Below are 22,145 nucleotides of genomic sequence, written 5' to 3' on the forward strand. Positions count from 1 at the left end.
GAAGAGCTTCCCAGGGAGAGGCCGGGGCTGCAGGGTGCCTAGCTGGCAAGAAGCTCAGAGCAAGGAGGGAAGCAGGGGTGGCTCCCGAGAAGAGGCAACCTGGCTTTGACCTGGAGATGACTTGCCCTCTGTGACCCCGCCATCCCGGCCGAGGGGTTAGAGTGTGTGTTAAGGGGAGAGAGGGAGGCACAGAGACCCACTGGGCACCTTCATGGCCACCCAGGAGTGAGGCCCTGGTGGCTGGGGCCAGAGAGGGGCAGGGGAGGTGGCAAGAAACCGATTTGGGTGCTTCAAAGGTGCAGCAAATTGACTTCCCTGTGCAGTGAGCTTAGGTTGTGAGGACATCAAGAGGACCCCACGAGTTTGGCTTGAGCAACTGGTAAGAGTAGATGGCCTTGAACTCTTATTAAAAATGTGGCATTTTATGAGACATCATTTTCAGGCGAAATGCCAAAATTGTGCAAAAGAATCACATCCAAGAGTATGAAGTTCACACAAATTCTTGAACGTGGTATTTTAAGACTGCTGGACCACCAGATAGAGCCGTAGCCAAGTGGACAGGGAAATTAGCAAGACGACTCAGCAGGGTTCCAACTGGTAGGTTTTTATTGTTTTTAAATCTTGAGTGCTAGAGACTCCCAAATAAGCCTCCATAGGTGGGATTTCTGCATCCTGCCTCCGTGGCCCGGAGCCTGTGGCATGTTAGGGGGTCCCTCGGGGTAGCGTGAGAATCAGATACACTGTGGTCCTTACAGGCGGAAGATGTGGTGGCCTGCGAGGGTGACGAGGCCGGCCTGTGAGCGTGGGGATGGACAGGAGCTTGCAGAAGCGATTCCCCTGAACACCCGGCTTTCCTTTCTCTCTCTTCCTCTAAGTCCTGTTCTCTAGTGTTCAGATTGACCTTCCTAAGTGACCCACTGGCATTGAAAGGACCTTTCGGGTTCAGATATGGCTTTCATTTACTTTTAGCGTATGATCCCTCTCCTGCTGTCTACTTTATTTACGTGTCCGAGGATTGAACCCAGGGATGCTCTACCACGGAGCTGCATACTACCTCTTCTCTTTTTATTTAGAGATAAATAAGTTGCCCAGACTAGCCTCAAAATTACAATCCTCCTGCCTCAGCCTCCCGAGTCACTGGAAATACAGGTGTGTGCCACCATGCCTGATCTGTATCTTTGATTTTTCCCCCATATAATGATACTACCCTCTGGGGTTAAGTCAATATTTAGGGTTTACATTATTATGAGTGTAAACATTAGCTATAGTCGAGCCACGAAGAGCATTCTGAGTGCTTTTCCCTGTTAGAGCTTCGTGTTTCCCTAGGATTAATAATCACTTGCCTCTTTGTTTACCTAGTTTTTGCTACACGCATTACTAATTCACCCCCAAATTCTCCAACAGAAGTGCACACTCCTCTTCCTGTGTTCAGACACACCAGACACTTCCATCATTGGTTTCTCCTCGGAAGTGTCTCTCGGGGCTTCTTTCTGTTCCCGGCTGGTGCGGTCTCTACTGTACAGTCGCCGTCCTGATATCTTTCACAGTCACTTTGGAATTCTTTTTCTGTCTGTGTTGGAGTGTATTTCTAGATACCATGCATGTTTTCTTGGTTTGCTGGCTTTTTACTGATCTTCTGGTGGCTTTTTGGATAAAGGTACATGAGCGGCAGTTTTTTTGACTTTTTATTATCCAAAACTGTCTTCATGTACTTGCTGGTACATTGGGAATACCCCAGGCTTCTCTCTGTAAATGGGCACAACCAAGCCCAGCAGGGTGAAGGGGCAGATCTTTGGCCTCGTTGCCCCCTAGACCACAAGCTGACAGCAGGTTTCAACTACAGAGGCTCCAAGAATATAGGTACCTTTTCTCCCCAAAGAAATATCCTTTCCGCTCAACAGAGGCCTGACGCCAGTTACACTCAAGTGTTTATTGCATTGTTAGTGTGCCCAGTGCTGGGCAAGGGAGACAGTGTCCCCTTTGGCTGTACCCAAGGCACAGATGTGGCTGCAGTGTATGAAGTCACGTAGCTGAGCTGTCTCCAAGAGACAGGGCAGAAGTGCAGGCACGGACCAGGTGGTGGGCAGTGCAGCCAAGATGAAGCCAGATGAGTCTCTGCAGTGCTCCCCAGTGCTCCCAGGAAGACAGGAGTGTCTGATGCCAGAGCCCAGAGCTGAAGACGGCAGGTGTGACCAGTGAGAGCAGGCAGCTGGGCATCCACACTTTGACACTGCTCCCCCATCCTGACATTGAAATATCATGAAAATGACAGAGAGGTAATTTTCTCACACTTCTCAGGACCAAGAGGAAGAAAGGTAGTTCATGGCAGCCAGGAGATGCTTGTGGTTGGTTCCCACTTTAGCAGGGACTAAAGGAAGTTATGCAAGAGGAAGCCAAGGAACGGGCCCTACTTCAGACCATGCCCTGGAAAGGCTGCTGGGTTGGAGGAGTCGGGTTAGACTACCCTCCATTCTGCAAGAGTCTAATTAAAAATTGTTTTCACTTAAGACTTAGGGCATATTTGCAATTATGAAAATGGCCATTCATTTTTTTTTAAAACACAAAGTCAAATCTGTGTGTTACCTGAAAAAAGAAATTACCTTAAAAATTAGATTTCTATAAGCCCTTAGGCCAGAAGAAAATGGAAAATGTAGAGCCCTGATCATAGTGGAGTTGTAGCAAAAGAAAACGATGCTCGCCACTATCAGTGAAATTCATTAAGACGCACGTGAGTCTTTTCATCATTGCACTTGAGGGCTTTCGCTGAGTTGAGGTGTAATTACGGGACTTGGATTTTACATTTTTATTTGAGGTTCCATTACAGTCTCTGGTTGTAATTCCTTCTGTTCTTTAATCATGGGACAGGCAATTCAGTTGGCTTCTATTTGTTTCACCCTCCCTCTTGCTTTGATAGTCTTAGTTTATTTTTGTTTTGCTATTTTTCCTCTTGCTATTTCATATTACCACGTTTGGGGACATTCCTTTGTCAAAGACTTTGCCTCTGCCTGCTATTGCCCGTTCATCTCCAGAAAGCGATTCTGGAACATTATTATGATACAAGCTGTATTTCCCACTCTTATTTCTGCTGACTTTCTTCATTTATAATTCCTTACGTGAATTGGCACTCATCCTACTTTGTTCATTAGCTTGTGCTGTTTTTTCCCCCAAATATTTATGCTTCCAAATCCCGAGAAAACACTATTATCCTGTTTTCATTGTTATGTCAAAATACCTGAGGCTGGGTATGAAGAAAAAAGGCCTATTTAACTCAGTTTTGGAGGCCGGACATTCAGACAGCGTGGTGCTGGCTCTGTTGGGGGCTCTCCTGGCTGTGTCTTGGCCTCCTGGTGGAAATGAGAGTGAGAGGGAGCAATCATGTGGTTGGGACAGGAAGCCAGAGAGTGGGGAAGGGCCAGGCCCCTCCACATCACCGCAGGCTCCAGCACAGGGCCTCAGGGGCACCTCAGGCCCGTCCTCACCACAGCAGGGTCATCAGCACCGTGTGGGTTTGCTCATGTGCCTCGCAGCGGGCCATCTCGACCCCCACTGTGGCTGCTGCTGCCTGTGGTTCTGCAGCGCTGGTGTGCATTTCCGGGACTGTGAGCTTCAAAACGTAAACGCGGGACTGTAGTGAGCTCCATGCATGATTTCCACGATAGGGTCTGTGCTTTTCTCTGAAAACGTGCACTGGTACCCAGGCGAGTTAATGACAGTGACTTTCATCCAGCCGAAGGGACAGAGACTTTATCTCTAAAATGAGTTTCCCATACACATGTGGAAGCCATTCTCTGGAAGGATATGGCAAACAATATTTAGCTATTTCCTGGGTAAAGCATTAAAATATTCTTCTTTTCTCTAGAGATTTGTAAACTCTCTAGCATAGAGATTTTATAGCAAAAATGGAGCTTCTTTTTTTCTTGTAAAATCAGTAAAAATATTAGATAAAAAGAACATTTCTTGCACAAAGTAGCTAAGATCTCAGAAATGTGTTTTTATGTCTCAGATTTTCTTTTTCTCAACCCCTCACCCTTTTGGCCCTTCACATCTGTATAATGGAATTCAGATTATAATCAATGTTGATTAAGAAGTGCAGACCAGAGGGCAGGCCTGGGTTTATCCCGCCACCGGCAGATCCCGGTCGGAGCCTGGGTCCAACCCAGGACCACCTCTGCCCACCGCAGACCCCCGCCACAGCTCAGGTCTGGCCTGGATCTGCCTTGCTGACTTGAGTGGGAGCCTGGTCCCAGGGTAGGCTTGGGTTCATCCTGCCATCAGCAGACTCCCCAGAGCTCAGGCCCCTCTGACCACCTGCATGCGAGCCCGGGCCCCGTGAAGGCCTGGATCTGCCCTACCACCACCACCTCAGAGCCCAGGTCTGACCCACTTCCATCTGGAGACACTGCAGCCATCCCTACAGCTTTCCCCATGCAGTGGCCTCTATCTAGAGACAACAGACAGGGCCTAGGAGCAGTTGCATCCTGGAGCAGGCATCCCAGAGCCCACCCTTTCAGCCCCATCTCTGAAAGATGTGGCTTCCTTCTTGGGGCACTTCCACTGGTATCTCCAGGTGCCACCACCACCTACAGTTGCAGTAGCATCCATCCTGGGCCCCTGGCAGGGTCTGGAAGCCCAACACTCAGGTGAGAGACAAGATAATCTGCACAGACACTACAAGATTATAGGGCAGAAACTGTGATACTGCAAGAAAGGAAGGCATGTCAGACAACATGAAAAAACAAGGGAGGAAATTGCCCAAACAAACCAGGACACTATAATTACAGAACCCGTGGACAGCGCAGTTGGTAAAATGTCAGAGGAGGAGTCCAGAAGGCTCATGACTAAAATTATCTGTGAATTAAAGAATAACCTAGATGAGCAAATACAGACAAAAACTGATCACTCCAACAAAGAGATAAGAGAGCAAATACAGGTAGCAAAAGATTACTTCAAGAAAGAGGTAGAGATTCTGAAACAAAACCAATCTGAAGTCCTTGAAGGAAACAATAAACCAAATAAAAAGCTCAAGAGAGAGCATCACCAACAGACTAGATCCCTGGAAGACAGAACGTCAGATAATGAAGACAAAGTATACAATCTGGGAAACAAGGTTGACCACACAGTGAAGATGGTAAGTGCAGACCATCATTCTCTAGAAGGAATCTCTGTGGTCTACAGAGTGTGAAAACATGGTTTTCTTTTAAGCATCTCATTATTTATTCAGTGGAACCGGGGGCTCTTGTGCGGTCCCCGCCATGCATGGGGCAGGAGGAATGAGGTCATGTCATCCCATACGCAGTGCCTCTTGTAGGTGGTGGCAGAGTGGGGTGTGAACACCAAGTAGCCTGAAGGTGGCCAGGAGGAAGGGATGCAGGAGCCGAGGGGAGATAGAAGGCCAGAGTAAGTGCCAAGGAATCCAACTCTAACCTGGGAATAAGCAAGGAATAGGAGAGAAACAGAAAAAGGGGCGTTATCATTTGGATGTGAGGGGTCCCCCAGAAGCTCACATGTGAGATGATGCCAGAATGTTCAGGGGAGAAACTAGTGGGTTGTGAGAGTCTTAATCCCATTAGTGAATTAATCCCTGGTGGGGACTGACTTAGTGGTAACTGAGGGCAGGTGGGTGTGGCTGGAGCAGGTGGGCATTTGGGGCATGGATTTGGGGTGTATATTTGTATCTGGCAAGTAAAGTCTCTCTCTCTGCTTCCTGATCACCACGGGAGCTGCTCCCCTCCACTACACTCTTCCACCATGATGTTCTGCTTCACCTCGAGCCCAGGGAATGGAGCTTGCTGTCCATGGACTGAGACCTCCAAAACCATGAGCCCTCAAATAAACTTTTCCTCCCCTAAAATTGTTCCTTGTCAGGTCACAGCAGCAAAAAACCCTGACTGAAACAGTGGGAGAAGTACTGCAAGACAGCTTGAGTGTCTGCACCAGAGGCCTGGGCTGGGAAGGGCCACCCAGAGGAGACCAGGGTTTTGTTTATTGCATTAAACATTGCCAGAAGGCAGCCTCAATCTTAACAAAACTGTTGATGTCACACTCTCAGGGTTGTTAGCACTAAAAATGGAGATGCAACTCTCAGTTCTTCTGGGTCTCACGTTTCTCACTTAAATTCTAGCAGAGTGGCTTCCTGTAGATTGAAGCTCTTTTAGTGGCTATGCAGATGTTGAGGATGCTATGCTGTTTTCATGACAACACCTTGTCCCTAAGAATAACCATCCAGCCCTAGTAATATTCCTTATTTGGAAATCTACTTTCATATTAATCTAATAACTCCAGCTTTATTTTGAGTACTACTAACATGGTACATTTCCTTAACCTTTTAGTTTTTAATCTACTGGTTTCTTTGTAAGTATAATGGTTGTTTAATGGATAGTATATAGCTAGATATTGATTTTCCATCTAGTCTGACATTTTTTGCATTTTATTGGAGGGTTTAGGCCATTTATATTTAATGTGATAATTCATTTATTAGATTTAAAGCACCGTCTTGTTAATTGCTCCCTAGTTGATCTGTTTGTTCTCTTTTCTTTATTTCCTCCTTTTGGGGGAATGGTAAACACCTAACATCTGAGTTTTATTTTTGCTTGGCTTTTTTTTTTAATGTGGTTGCTCTAGAGTTAAAATTTTCTCCTTCACCACACCCCACTCTCTGTCTTTTATACTGGGGATTGAACCTAGGGTTGCTTTGCCACTGAGCTACATGCTCAGCTCCTGCATCCCTTCCTCCTGGCCATCTTCAAGCTACATGGTGTTCACACCCCACTCTGCCACCATCTAGAAGAGGGCACTGCGTATGGGATGATGTGACCTCATTCCTCCTGCCCTGTGCACAGCTGGGACCTACGTGCTCCTCAAAATAGGCAGGATTAATGTTGTCAAAATCACCAAACGCATTATACAGATTCCATGAAATTCCAATCAAAATCCCAATTACGTTTTTCTTAGAAATAAAAAAGAATCAATCACAAAATTTATTTGGAAAAATAAGAGACCCAGAATGGTCAAAGCCATCCTCAGCAAGAAGAGTGAAGCAGGTGGCATCACAAAATACCAGACCTTAAACTATACTACAGAGCTACAGTAACAAAAGCAGCATTGTTTTGGCACCAAAATGGATGCAGAGACCAATGGTACAGAATAGAAGACGCAGAGACAAACCCACACAGACACAGTATCTCATTCTAGAACAAGGCGTCAAAAGCATTCACTGGAGACAAGATAGCCTCTTCAACAAGTGCTGCTGGGAAAATTAGAATCCAAATGTAACAAAGTGAAATTAAACCTCTGTCTCTCACCCTGCACAAAAATCAACTCAAAGTGGATCAAATACTTAGGCCTTAGAACAGAGATCCTGGGCCTATAGAAGAAAAAGTAGGCCCCAATCCCCAGATCTTTCTATTGTTAATTTTGATACAGGGGCTCACTAATTTGCTCTCTAATTTGCTGAGACTGGCCGAAACTTGCAGTCCTCCTGTCCAAGTGTCCCACGTAGCTGGGATGACAGGCCTGTGCCACTGTGCCTGGTTTACAAACAGTACACATTTTAAAGTGACAAAGCCTACTTTCAAATAATATTATACCACACACCTTATAGGGGAAGACACAGAGTAGATTTTTATCTTCCTCCTGACTCCTCCCTGTGCCACTACCATCCTGCATTTCATCTCTATTATACGTTGTGAAACCTCACAGTACATTATTATTATTATTGCTGTCAATGGCAATTTTCCTTTTGATGATTTCTTTAAAATGAGAAAATACGTTTCTTATTTACCCACATAGTCTCCATTTTTCAACATCATTTTTTTGTAAAGTCATAAATTTCCATCTGGTGTCATTTTCCCTCTGCCTGAAACATTTCCCTTTAACACTTCACATTTTTTTGCTTTTAACGTTTCTTGTATTGTTGATCTACGGCTAGTGGATTCTCTTAGCTTTAAATGTCTGAAAACTCATTATTTCGCCTTCATTTGTTTAAAAAACACCCTTTTTCTGCACACAGACTATCAGGTTGGAAGCTTCTTGACTTCTGTGTTTCATTTATATTTTTCCTATTTTAAAAATGATGCTTTGACTCTTCGTTTTCTCCGGGCCCGTTCCTTCTCATGGGGAGTCTGCGGAAGTCCTTTCTTTGCTTCTCTGTATGCAACGTGTTCTTTCCACAATCTGAAGCCTTGGAGAGTTCTTCTTCATCTCTGGTTTGGGCCAATTTAATCATGACGTGGTTTTCCCTGGGCTTCTTCTGCTTGGTGTTTTTTGGATGTTTGGGTTATTCTTTTCATGAGGTCTTGGACATTTTGGACTGGGCTTGGTCTGTGTTTTCCTTTGCCTCATCTTTGCAGACTCCAGTTACTCTGGGCCAGTGCGGATCCCGGGTCTTGCTGGCCTGTGTGAGGTCCTCTAGCCCTTTCCCTTTGTCTCCGACGTGGGCAGTGTCTGTGGTGCAGATACTGCTGTCCCCTGGTCCGTGGACACTTCCCCCACAGTCGGGGGAGCTCTTGAGACCACTGTCTGACTTTCGTTCCATACATTGCATTTTCAACCTCTTAAGGCTCCACTTGGCTATTTTTATCTTCTCCCCGTCTGCCTGCTTTTCTCTCCTCTCTTGAACCCAGTGAGGAGGTATTTGCACAGCTCCGTTAACGTCTGTGCCTGCAGATCCTACCAGCTCTCATTCCCGGCTCTGTCGACATGGATTGGTTTTATTCCCGACAATAGGCCATTTCCTGCTTGTGTCTAGTTTTGTATCACATACGAGACATTGTAAAATTCTGTATTATTGTTAGATTTTATTGCTTTCCACTAATATTGGCATTTGTTTTTTGTGCCTTTTGGTTGCTTGGGATTGGTTTTGTCCCCTGCAGGGTCACTCTGACCTCCATTACAATCCTCAGGCCTGCAGCCTGTTGTGCTCTGATGTTCTTTCAGACTTCTGTCCACTCGGGCTGTTGGGCCTTGAGCTCTCCCTCCCCCGCACGAGCTTCAGGGATTTCCTGCCCCTTTCTGCTGTTCCTGACCCAACATTGGTAGTTTCCTTACAAACGTGCAAACACTAGGTCACGATGGAGACGCTGAAGGGAGGCTCCCCAGCTCGCCACCCGCTCCCTGCAACCTCCTCCCTGCAGTCTCCTCCTTGCAGCCTCCTCCCTGCAGCCTCCTCCCTGCAGCCTCCGCACAGAGTCCTTTGGCCTCCTTCCTCACACACCCCTCAGCTTCGCCCAGTCCTCCCTTTTGGAGGGATCTTTGGATCCTCCCAGAGGTAAGCAGGGGCTCTGGGCCTTCCCTAGTTCACAGGTCCCTGAAGGGCACCGCCTGGACGTCCGGCTGCTGAAGGCTGGAGGGTGCGTCCAGTTCCTGACGTTCTGCGGTCCTGGTGGCTGTTTGACCGTGGACGCAGACGGGCTCCACTTTTCTGAGTCCCACGTCATTATGAAGGTCGATCCAGTCCTTATTCCCCGAGGATAGCTGCGCGGGGGCTTTAGTGCTGGGGACGAGATGCAGCGACTGAAGAGTAGTCTTCAAGTTCAAGGCACAATTGACATGACAGGACTTGAAGCCTGACTTGGAATTATTTCACAAAGCCCTGGGAGATGTCCAAGTCATTGTGAGACCCTCATTTATCAGATCAGGGGTCTGATCCACACGACATGGAATTTCTAAGCCTTTACTCAAATATAAAAAGATCTTGGAGTCTCCAAATCAGCTAAAGATCATGCGTTCTTGACTTATTTACCTAAGGCTAAGTCGTCGTCCCCTTCATGTTGGAGGACCTTCCCAGAGCAGTTCATTCTCCATTCACAGATTCTCATAAAACCAATACAAGCGTTTTGGACCCAAACATCATTTCCATTCAAAATGGATCTACCCCAAACTCATAAACCCCATAGCCTGTCCAATAGCCTGTGTTAGTTCTCATACCTCCTGACTCCTTGGAAGTAACATCCACAGTGGACACCATTGGTGAATTCCCCAAAGTGCTGCCTTTTAGTTAAAAGACACCCTCCTGCCAGGGGTTTGGGTCACTCTCTCCATTTCTTCCTCATCTCCTTGACGGAGTTTTCTTTTCCTGTTTCTTTCAACTTTTGACTTACATATGAGGTATAAAATGCATGCGAGTCACTGTGTGCATGTCACAGTTCACAGCTCCGGGTGCCCCACACCCAGGGCAGGTTAAAGGACAGCCACTTGGATGTCACTCATGCCCTTTCTATTGGCTCCACTGGCCCCGCCCCCACGGTAGCTCTTAGTCTGACTCGTAACATCATAGATTAGCTTTTCCTACTTTAAAGTTTGATAAAAACAAGAACACAGTGTGCACTCTGTGCCTGTTTACTGTCCTTCAGCCTTATGGTATGAGAGGCTGGGGATGTGGCTCAGGGGTCGAGGGCTTTGCTGCCTGGCTTGCAGGAGGCCCTGGGTCCATCCCCAGTAGAGCAAACTAATAAATGAACATCACTGTGTATGACTGATAACATTTTGTGTGTAATTGTAGTTAATTTTTACTCTTGAATAGCATTTTGATGTACGAACATGATACTATTTATCAATGTTACTATTGATCAATATCCAGGTAGCTTTGAGCTTGTGACTCACAAGTAGTTCCTGGGACAGGTGGTCTACTATGTTTTCCTTAGACACAGGCTTGGGTTTCTGTTCAGATGTGCTCAGGAGCTGGACTGTGGAGCCACAAGTCATGTGTTCAGCTTCAGACAACACTGACACGCGGTGCCCACAGGATTTCGTCAGTTTACCCACCTGCCTGTAGCTCGGGGTCTTGCTGCCCACATCCATGAGCTGCGAGGAGTGTTCCTGCCTCCATGCTGGTTGTTCTGCAGGGAACAGATGGCACCAGTTTATGCTTTTACTTTGACTAACAGCTGGGGCACCTTTTCAGGCCTTCGGTGGCTGTTGATGCCGGGCCTTTGTCAAGTGGCTGTTTGTATTGGACGTGGGCCACCTTCAGCTGAGGTGCAGGAGTTCTTCGTATTTCAGGTACAAGTCCTTCATCAAATGTCCTTTCCCCACCTTATAAATATTCCCTAGGATCCATCTATGGATCTTGACCCCTGTTCCTCACCCTTTTCTTGGACTATTTCATCTGACGATGGGCATCAGTTTTCCTGCATACGTATATGATTTTGGAGTCCTGGACTCCTGACTGGTAGCCCGAGGGTGGTGCCCCTTAACCTCAGCAGGACTGAGGTTGGGTTTCCTCTTCTCATACAGTCTGCCTGGTGTTCCTCCTGGTTCATGTGTAACCACGAGGCAGCAGCCAGGCTCAGTGGCTGACCGCTGGCCTAGCATGCACGAAGCCCTGGGGTCCGGGCCCAGCATGGCTAAGTGAAAACTGAGCGTGACTATGCAGTGGGGGGAGTCCCGGTGCTTTGGTCAGCTTTTTCGCTGCTGTGGCTAAAGGACAGACCAGGGCAGTTGTAGAGGAGAACGGTTTATTTGAGGTTTCAGAGTCTTAGTCCACAGAGGACCAGCTTTAATTCTCAGAACTCAACCTGAGGCTGGACATCACGGCGCAGTGTGTGGCGGAGGGAAGCAGCTCACGTGGTGGTGATCAAGAAGCAGAGAGAAGCCAATGGAAGGACCCCTTGGGCTGCAACCCACAGGGCCGCAGCGGTGGAGCTACACATGCCCTTTGGAGAGGACGTTAAGATGTCACGTACCCAAGATTCTGGACCTGGAGCGGCAGGACTAGTGTGCCCAGGTGGATTCCGCCTTGCTTTGGTCCTACCCCTTCTCTCTGTGCCCCTGAGTTTGTGAGTGGAAACGATGACCCTGCACCATTATATATGGGATACTTGTAAATTGCTTGGGCTCTTGCGGGAGCTCACAAAGTGAGATGGCCTCGAGCCTCGGAGAAGACTGAGGACTTGAGCTCAGAGCAGTCTTGGAACTGGTGACTGTGCGGACTCTTGAAATGGAAGAACTGTATTTTGCATGTGGAGATGGTTGTGAGCTTTGGGGGGCCAGGGGCGGAATGTTAGGGTTTGGATGTGAGGTGACCACCAAAAGCTCACGTGTGAGACAGTGCAAGGAGGTTCAGAGGAGAGATGACTGGGTTGCAAGATTCCTTATGGTGAATCAATCCCCTGATAGGAATTAACGAGTGGTCCCTGAGGTGGTGGGGTGTGGCTGGAGGGGGTGGGCATTGGGGCGTGGCTTCGGGCATATATTTGTATCCGGGAAGTGGGAGGCTCCCGGGTTTCTGACCATGGTGTGAGCCGCTTCCCTCTGCCATCCTCTCCCTCCATGATGTCCTGCCTCACCTCAAGCCCACAGGAGTGGAACCAGCTTTCTATGGACTAAGACCATGAGCCCTCAAATAAACTCTTCCTCCTCTATAACTGTGCAGGTCGGGTCCTTCGTCACAGCAGGAAAAAGCTGACTGAAGGCCCCTCCACTCTCCCCTCCCTTACGTTCCTGCCCACAGATCTTGCTGGGGCCATGGGACATGTCCACATGGTCAGGCCGTTCTCTCTCCTGCACAACACAGCTGCCCAGTCCGACCTCCTGCCTGCAGGCTTCTCCCCTGAAAAACTGATCTGGCAAATGATAGGTCCATGTCAAAACTTTCAGTGACTTCCCCAAACAGTTTTATTGAGCTACAGTCTGCTGTCATAAAGGAACCCGGCTCAGTGTAACCCTCAGTGGTTTTCCGTTTGTCCACAGATCTGTGCCACCTTCACTGCTGTCCATTTTAGAACATCTTTAGCACCTCAAGCTGTCACCCTCTTGCTCCTAGTCCAGTCCGTTAAGCCACTAATGTACTTTCAGTACATTCTGTGTGCTTCCCTCCTCTGGACACTTTGTGTGACTGTGGTCAGGTAGTGTGTGGTCTTTTGTGCCTTGGTTTGTACTCAGTGTGATGTCACCAAGGGTCATTGAAGCATGTGTCAGCACCTCATTCCTTTTCGCTGCTGACTAATATTCCAGTGCATGGACGGACTGCATTTTGTTTGTTCAGCAGTTGATGGACACATGGATGGGGTCCATGCTTAGCTATTATTAATAATGCTGATTTAAAACCAGTACACAGGTTTTTGTGTGGACACGTTTTCATTTCTTTGGTGTTTAGGAATAAAACCTCCTGAGTCCTGAAGCATGCATCATGTGCTTCCTGGCTGGGTATCTGACATCCCCTGTAATCTGGGCTTCCTACTGTGGCACCTGAAATGCCAGCCCCAGATATCAGTGGCTCTCTGGCCCTGGATAATCAGTGTGCTCTGGGTCTTGGCACAGTGCCAGGTACTCTGTAGATGCCAGATAAGTGTTTTCAGGAGAAATGAGTATAAAGACCCAAAGCTCCCTGCCCGGAACTGTCCGTCACTTTCAGATGTGGGCTGAAGCTGCAGTTGACGGCTCCTTCTCATTTCTCTCCTGACTGTGGCAACTCAGAGTGCGGACCATGCCTTTGCCTCCCCCGCCCCAGAAGTGTTCCCCACCTCCCTTAGACTGGCTTTCTGTGCTCTCTCTCTCTCTCTCTCTCCCCCTTCCCCCCCTTTCTCTTTCTCTCCCCCCCTCTTTCTCTCCCTCTCCCTCTCTCTCTCTCTCTCCCCATTCTTTCTCTCTCTCTCTCTCTCTCTCTCTCTCTCTCTCTCTGCCAGATGGCCACACCCTCCAGATGACCATCCCTGGACAGCAGCACCCGGACCCTCCAAGCCTGCTGTGCCAGAGCCTCACTGGAGGCCTGGTGTGTACGAGGTGCACACTGAGTGCTCCCTGAGAGAACCATGCTGTTGCTGCCTACTGTATGCGTTCCGCCTGTCTCTCCTCTGCCGGGCTGACTTTAAGGAGAGCTGAAGTACAGACATCTCTTTGTTGTGGAATGTTCTCCGTGTTTGCCGCTGGAGCCTTGGTTGTGCCGGCCATCATAACCTGGAAAACATCAAAGCGTCCACAGTGGAAGGACGTTCTTCACAGCCCCTTCCCCAGCTCCCTCCAGGCGATGCCCAGGACTTTGACCCCTGGACTTCTCAACATGCTGGGGGCTTGGGGGCTCGGCTGAGCTTTCCATTATTAAGCCCTGGCTCTTCCCGGGACCTTGGCACAGCCACACGACCCAGTGTCTGTGGCTGCCCCCGGAGGAGCAGAGTCACCATGGGTACAGAGTCCTGGTACTCAGGCAGAGGATGGGCCTGGAGACAGGAAACGAGAGCTTTGGGGTGTGACTTAGGTTTTCTCCCGCCGGTGGTACAGGATGGGTGTCTTACAAAATGAGTTGATGTTACATTATTAAACCTAGTGGTTGAAGTTGAAAGATGAATGTACAACGCCTTAAAAAAAATGTCAGGAGAAGTGACAGGAATCCCCAGAGATCACTTATCTCTTTACTAGGACTAAATAATTATTTATCACTTTTCCTGCAGTCATTTAAATGATTTCCCAAGCTGGCCCCTGGAATGTGCTTTTCAATAACACGCTGTACATTTAATTGAATAATCTCTCTTATACGTACATTCACATTTTCAAAGACTTGGCTTCTCTTAACAAGGCTACTTTTAGCATAGAGGAGGATAAATTCAAACATGACCAAATTTTATTTAGTTCAAATTACCCACAATCGAGTTGACAGAAGAGTAATGTAGGGGGAAAAAAAAAAGAATCTGGGTGGAATTAATTAGCCTTGAAGAATGACAGTCACCTCATTCCTAACAATGTGTTTGGGGTAATGTCAGTTTCTTAGAAAGCTCAAATGTAAAATCATAGTGCTACCATCCGCATTTTCATTTGTATTGAAAACTGCAGCGCTGAACGGTTAACTCTGCTCTGATCTGAACCGATGTCTTAGCTAGCAATGATTTTCATCTCCTGGTTTATGAAGTTTGCTAACAGCTTTAGTTATATTTGGGGAAGAACATGACAAAGCAGTCACTACCTGGTGACACCCTTTCCTCCTCCTGTCGGGGGGGCTTGATCTTTTATGAAGCGCGTTTCTCCCCCTCTTCTCACACATGGTGCTCCCTGGCGTTGGGCTCAGCAGTGGTCAGCCTGGGCCCTGGTGGTCAGACTCCTGGTCACTGATGCGATGAGGTGAGAGGCGGCACCTCTCCAGTGTGTCTGTAGAGAATGACTCTGTGACTCGTCCAGCTTCCTGGATTGGCCAGGTGCTGGGGCACACCTATAATCCGAGCCTTTCAGGAGATGGAGGCAGGAGGATCGCAGGTTCAAGGCCAGCTGGGCAATGGACAAGACCCCATCTCAAAATAAAACAGAAAAGGGGGACGGAGATGTAGGCTATGCTTTCCTGGCATGTGCGAGGCCCTGGGTCTAATCCCCAGTACACAGACACTCAGAGTCATGGAGTGACTGAGCGCGGCGGCCCAGGAGGCTGAGGCAAGAGGATCGCAGGTCAAAGCCAGCCTCAGAGACTTAGCAAGGCCCTGAGCAACTCAGTGAAACCCTGTCTCAAAATTAAGAAAAATAAAGGGAAAAAAAAGGGCTAAGGATGTGGTTTAGGGGTTGGGGGCCCTTGGGTTCAATTCCCGGTACCTGTCCCCCCACGTCATAGAGGAGTCGAGCAAAACTGGTGGAATGGACATTGAAGACCATCTAGGCTTTCAAAAAACGCCTTCTTTGCTTCCTATTCCTTTTTATTTTTTTGGATCAGTACGATCTAAAATTGGTGCTTCATGGTTAAATGACCGGTCACTTGACCATTTAATTGCTCAGCATGACGCAGTACTGAGAGGTGTGAGCTTGATCCCCACCCTAGGCCACTCCTTGTGGGGTCCCCTCTGCACTAGGGTAGTGGGCTGGACACCTCTTCATGCTCCTCCCCCATCACCATACCAACGTGCTGGCCAGCCTTTGCCAGGAGGGGAGAAGAGCCTTGGGGTGGGCAGCGCAGGTCTGTTTCATGGGGGCAGTAGGCCCTCTGTCTCTCCTTGGTGGTGTTAGGGATAACCTTGGTTTTCCTGAATGGAAACCAAATTCCAGATAGGCACATTAGAACAGGTCCCCAGTGGAACTGCATGTCTGCAAATGTCCCAGTGCCCTGTGGGATTTTGTCATTGACCCCTATTTATCCTGATGAACTTGCTACAGTTCAAGCCTTTGGCATGGTGACCTTTCTGCTCTATATGACACATGCAGCCACTGCGCTCTCACATAGTGATACACGTAAACCATAACATCGTGATGCCCTGCGTCGCCATCCCAGGCTGGCTGCAGTGTCACCAGGGGATGGGACTTCCCAGCACTGTTGTAAATCCATAGGACCACCAAGGTGTGTGTGGCCTATCATTGACCCCAACACCTTTATGCAGCGCACAACTGTATGCAAATGTGTGCTTTTCATATGGAAATACTTATTAAAAAAATAAGCTATGTGTTGGTAGCTCTCCATATTAGCCCTCCATATTCAATGGGTCCCCAGAAAATCCCAGCCTGGGAGCTTTTGCTCACCACTACTTTCTTCAGTATAGGACTGCTCTCACAAAGCTTGTCCACATCCAGTGACATTCTGGATTTAACACTTTCTCTCTTCTTTTTTATTTTCATTTTTTTATTCCTTGTGTTTTGGTAGGGACTTATAATGGGGTATGAGTTGGCTCCATTTTAATGTTTTGCTTAGTATTAAAGGTACGTGACCACAGGTGGTGACTAGCACAGCTGCACAGCTTAGTTGGTGTGTTGAGTTCCCTGGAAGGTGCTTGGAGGGGATCTGCCTGCAGATCTGGTGGGCTGTGTTCTCAGGAGGTGCATCAGGAAGGAAGCCAGGCAACAGCCCAGGCAGAGAGTAGGTCTGCAGAGTGGTGTCCTCCCGTGTCCCTGCTGGGTCGCCCTCCAGAGGCTTCTGAATTAACCCACAGGCCAGGCTTTTGCACCCACCTCTGACCAGTCGGTCCTTGGATAAGACCAATCCCTGAGGCTGGAGCTGGTTTTCAGTACCAAACTCAATGGAAGGTATTTCCAGCTGCTGGGGTGTGCTGGGGTGGGGCTTTGGCCCTAAACTGAAGACCTGCAGAGAGCTGCACAGTGTCCCCTTTGGTGCCTGCAGGGGAGACAGGCATTAGCCAAGAGCACCGTCATCTTGCTGACTGGCCCCTCTCCACCAGGACCTCTGCTCGAGTCTTGGTCCACACCTCTCCCACTCTCTCAGCATCCACAAATGCCCTCTTCCCTCGCTGTGGGAGATGATCCTTGCAGCTCTGAGGTCGCTGGTGCCCTGCCCGGCGGCGGCAGGCATCCCTCCAGAGCCCTCCCTAGCGCTCTGCCACTAGCGGACAGAGCCAGCCAGCTGTACCCTGTTCCAAATCCGGCCCGTCCCCTTGTAAGTAATGGTAACTTTCTCCTTCTTACCAAACCATGTCCCTTAAGTACCTGCCCCAAGTGGGGACACACATTTTATGACACATGTGCTGGTGTTCAAGGAGGCTCTGTCCCCTGGGTCCCACACTGAAAAAGTCCCCACACCCTCTGGAGGAGCTGCCTCTGACCATGTCAGAGAGGAAACATATTTCTTAAGAACCTTCCTTGGAGAGAAAGCGTCATGGTCCTGCCACCTTCTGGCCCATGTCCTTGGTCAGGTGACAACCCTCTGAATTCCACTACTCTTTGGCAGAGCACCTGTACCCCCACCTCCTTCGGCCTCCGACCAGTCAGGCTGACTCCCAGCACCTGCCTCTTCTTCCCTTCCTTCCTAGGGATGCGTGCCTGGTGCACACTGTGCCCAGCAAGTCGCAGGAGCTCGTGGTCTGACAGGCAGGCCTTCCTCGCATCTGTAAATCTCTGTTTAACTTCTGGAATCTCGCACCCCGGTTCCTTTGGTCATGTCTAGGATGGTTGTGTGTATTTGTTGCCAAGCACCATGTGGGCACTGGATCAACGAAGTAGAAAGCCCAACGGGTAGCCATAGGCTTGCCGTGCTTTATCTGTAGGAGTTTGAATGAAAGCATCAATCAGAAGGTCAGAAAAATAGTTCTGGAAATCATATCATATAAAATGCACCCCCACAAACATGTACTTACTGAAGTCTTGTAGAACCAGGGGTTTGTGTATATGATATGATGTGAGCGGAAAGAGGCAGAGTCCACAGCGACGGCACATGTGACGTGTGTGCATTTTGACACAGTGTAATCAGAGGGAAGCATACAGGCAGGCGGGCCAGATGGGAGCTGTAGGCTGCTGGAACTGGGTGACCTTTTGCCAAAGTTCTCTTTATTGTTCTTATCAAAAATGTGCGCTGTTCATGGACACTATTTTCTGACAACCAATTATGCTTTTGAAATGTTTTACATATAGCCTTTGATATTAACTTTTAAAAATTGTGGCTAATTTCATTCTGGGAGCGATCTCAACATACCTGGTGCCTGGTGGGGGCCCCATTCGCTGGGCCTGTCCTCCTGGAGGGCCCCTTGGAGTTAGGCCCCATTCGCTGGGCCTGTCCTCCTGGAGGGCCCCCTGGAGGGCCCCCTGGAGTTAGGCTCTGTGCTCCATGGAGTAGTTAGGTGGTCAGCACCCTATCTCCATGAGGGTTATGTCCTCCTGGGGAAGAAAGACAATAATGCACACGAAATTCCTAATGTGAAGTGCAGTCAAGGTCAGTGCTATGGGGACAGAGCAGGGCATGCAGCACCCCCAATCAAGTTAGTAAATTATCAAAAGATAAAGTCTAGGGGAAATTATCTATTTGCATATAAAATACGAAGCTGGAGTGGTTCCTTATTTCCAGCCCTAGCCTCTGTCCAGAGTAGTTTGAGCACTTTTGCCTTGTTTAGTCTTGGTTGCGCTCCTGGCGGGTTCTCGGACCGCCCTGGGAGGTCGGCAGCGCGCATGTGCAGGAGGGGCGTCGCTCACGGCCTCTCTGTTCCCTCCTGCAGTGTTTGGTGAAGAACCCCACTCCAGCCTCTACTTTGTCAATGCATCTCTGCAAGAGGTAGTGTTCGCGAGCACGTCGGGGACGCTGGTGCCCTGCCCGGCTGCAGGCATCCCTCCTGTGACTCTCAGATGGTACCTAGCGACGGGCGAGGAGATCTACGACGTCCCCGGGATCCGCCACGTCCACCCCAACGGCACCCTCCAGATCTTCCCCTTCCCTCCTTCCAGCTTCAGCACCTTAATCCATGATAATACTTACTATTGCACAGCTGAGAATCCTTCAGGGAAAATTAGAAGTCAGGATGTCCACATCAAGGCCGGTGAGTAGCTGCTCGGGCTTCCTCCCCTCCGTGCCTGGTGGGGTCCAGTGGGGGGACAGGGACAGAGGGCAAAATGCCACTGCCACTGAGAACCAGTGAAAGTCCCTTCTTCAGTTTATTCTGTCATTGGAAAGACCTTGCATGTGGTTTCAAAGTGCTCCTTCCCTGGACTTCAGAGTGCCCAGGGGTGTTGGAACTCAAATTTGCAAGGAGTGATTGCCAGGTTCGCAGGTTCTGAACTGCATCCCAACCTTGTTATTTTCTTGCTAATTGATACAATGACTCAGACTTTCAGTGGCATACATCTTGTGTATTAGCCTCCGACCACTGTTGTCCCCTGGAAAGCTCTCCAAGCCATGCAGGAACCTTCGGGGGGTGAAGTGACTAGATTATGGGAATTGTAACCTCATCAGTGGATTAACCCATCAGACGGATTAATAACTGGAATGGAGTACTGGGTGGTGACCGTAGGCATGTGGGGCATGGCCAGAGGAAGTGGGTCCCTGGGGTGTGCTCTTGGGGAATATATTCTGTCCCTGGCCGCCACCAGCCCAGCAGCTTCCTTCCACTGTGCCCCTCTGCCGGGATGCTCCACCTCACTTGGGCCCAGAGCAATGGAGTCAGCTTGCCATGGACTGAACCTCTGACGCCATGAGCCCCAAATAAACTTTTCTTCTTCCAAGTTACTGTTCTCCACTGTTGTGCTCATAGCAACACGAAGCTGCCTAACAAACCACCCTGACCCCATCCTAGGGGAGGTGCAGAGGAGAAAAGAAGACAAACAGTTGAGCTGAGGTTTAAACACAGCACATGCGTGTACTGCAGTAGAGACAGGATCAATCCAATACCCCACGTTCCTCGTGAAAAAAAAATCTGTGCTATTTTAACATTTTTGACTGTATCACATGTTGTTGAAATATGTTCCTTTTAACAACATATTGTGACTTTTTAAAGTTGTCACTGCTACAAGTTAACCCAGAAACACAGTCTGAGAGACACACACATCAAAGGCACTATATACAGGACATATTGTGTCCTTGTACAGATTTACCAAAGCCTTGCAAAACACATTTGCAGTTGGACTCCTGTTAGCAAACAGAGCTTTAAACAGCGTTTGAAAGCCCAGCCTTGAAATCCTTGAGTCGACTGTCCTGACTTAACCGCGGGGCAACGAGGAATGTGCGTTTGATGGCTGTCTCGTACATCAGGTGGCTGGGGGGACTTTGTAATAATTTCTTCAGCCAGCGAGGAAGGCCTCATGGCGGACATTACCATATGAACAAACTATAGGGCGTTCTGAATTCCTGCACAGGGTCTTTGACATGTGCAATGAGACATTGGACGGACTCCCTGTGCCGGCTCATTGTTTTCCCAACTCTGTCTGGATCTCCATGACATGCTCACGAATTCCCAAACCTGTGCAAGAACGCACCAAAGAAGGGCAGATCGACTTTAATCAAGAGAGATGAAAATTTGATATGTCAAATCATTAAAGTAAAGCAAATGAAATTTTTGTAGGGAGTTCTAACCCTGACAGAGAGACACAGTGAGTGCCTTTGACTTGGCAGGATGAACGTTTCAATGATGTGTTATAAGAACATATTTATAGTCTACAAAGTACCACTCATGGAGAAACCTGGAATTTCAAACATAAATACACAACATCTGAATTATTAATCCTTCATTTCTGATGTGGGTTACCTGTCAGATAAAGGCATTAAATGCTCATTCCTGTTCTAACTGCTGTTTTCTAAATTTGACACCCAAGTGGTTGCTTTTGCATGGCACTGAATGTTTTGGAGGGAGGGATGGAGTTTGCATCATTGTGACGGCATCTCTGCCACCTGTCCCTTCTCCACTCGTGCTATTGCTCTTCTCCCTGAGAAGCATGAGCCAGGTGCACATACACCATGTCAGTTTGAACCTACAACATGGACAGTTACATTGCCCAGGTGAAATTTCCTTTCTCACATAATTTTGCTCACTATTATGAACACAATTTGATTCTAATAATCTTTTATTTTTCATGTATTTATTTGTTTATTTTTTGGTGCTGGGGATTGAAGCTAAGGACATGCTCTACCACCGAGCTGCAATCCCAGCCCCACAGGAACCTGGTAGATTGCTTGTAGAGCCCTTGAAGTCTGCTTTTACCCTGTGTATACAGACTAGTGCAGGAGAAATGGTCATTCAGGATAGGTGAGGGATGCCCATGTTACCTTCTGCCCACACATGGGGCATCTTCTAACTATCCCACTGGAATGGAACTGGAATTTTCCTGGAATAATCCATTACACCATAGCCTTCCCTTTGATAGCACAAACAATTCTTGTTATCTGCCGCAGTCTGGCTGGGCACAATTCAGGAGCCACTTGTCAAAAGAAACGAACTTTATTTTTAGAACACACACCGCACCACACAGCTCTTCAGGAAAACCCTCAGAGCCCAACTGCCACCACCGGCTTCCCACAAGCCTCTCAACCTCCCCCACTCCTCCTGCTCTTGAGGCCGATTGGCTGGGTCGTGTGGGCAGAGCCAAAAAAGTCCCCCAATGAGCAGCTCCGTTGTCTGAAAGAGTGGGGAAACAGCCCAATGAGCATCACCGCAGAGGAGCCAATCAGTTGGCAGCTAGAAGTTTGCTGGGGCTGCTGTGAGCCAATCATCAGCTGGCAGCTGGAAGTTTGCTGGGGCCCCTTCGGCTGTGGCTCTCAACAGTTTTCCTCAGTGTTTTGACCTCAGTCAATAGGACAGACACTCATCATGGTGTCTCATTAACCCACAAGCCTAGTTTCAGCATCAAACACTTCGTAGTCATTCTACACCAAAGGCTGGGGTGCAGATGGGCTGCTTGACACAGAGCTGCCCCTGCCCAAACTACAGGCACTGCCTAGCCACCAGTGACCAAGATGGAAATGGAACCAAGATCAGTGGTGAAAATATATATCAAAAAGTAAGATGAGAGAATCGAGCCTAAGAATTTCCAATATT

The 22,145-nt window shown here is 48.4% G+C and overlaps 1 protein-coding gene across 1 annotated transcript in view; it reads left to right on the top strand.

Moving 5' to 3' along the window:
* The window catches only part of Dscam (DS cell adhesion molecule), a 678,135-nt gene that overhangs the window by 127,278 nt on the left and 528,712 nt on the right, over positions 1-22,145 (top strand). Inside the window, exon 4 of the mRNA XM_077110439.1 lies at positions 18,840-19,157. Coding sequence (XP_076966554.1) covers positions 18,840-19,157 — 318 coding nt within the window. The remainder of the gene's footprint in view (positions 1-18,839; positions 19,158-22,145) is intronic.

This window comes from Callospermophilus lateralis, chromosome 10 (genome assembly GCF_048772815.1).
Source record: "Callospermophilus lateralis isolate mCalLat2 chromosome 10, mCalLat2.hap1, whole genome shotgun sequence".
Lineage (NCBI taxonomy): Eukaryota > Metazoa > Chordata > Mammalia > Rodentia > Sciuridae > Callospermophilus > Callospermophilus lateralis.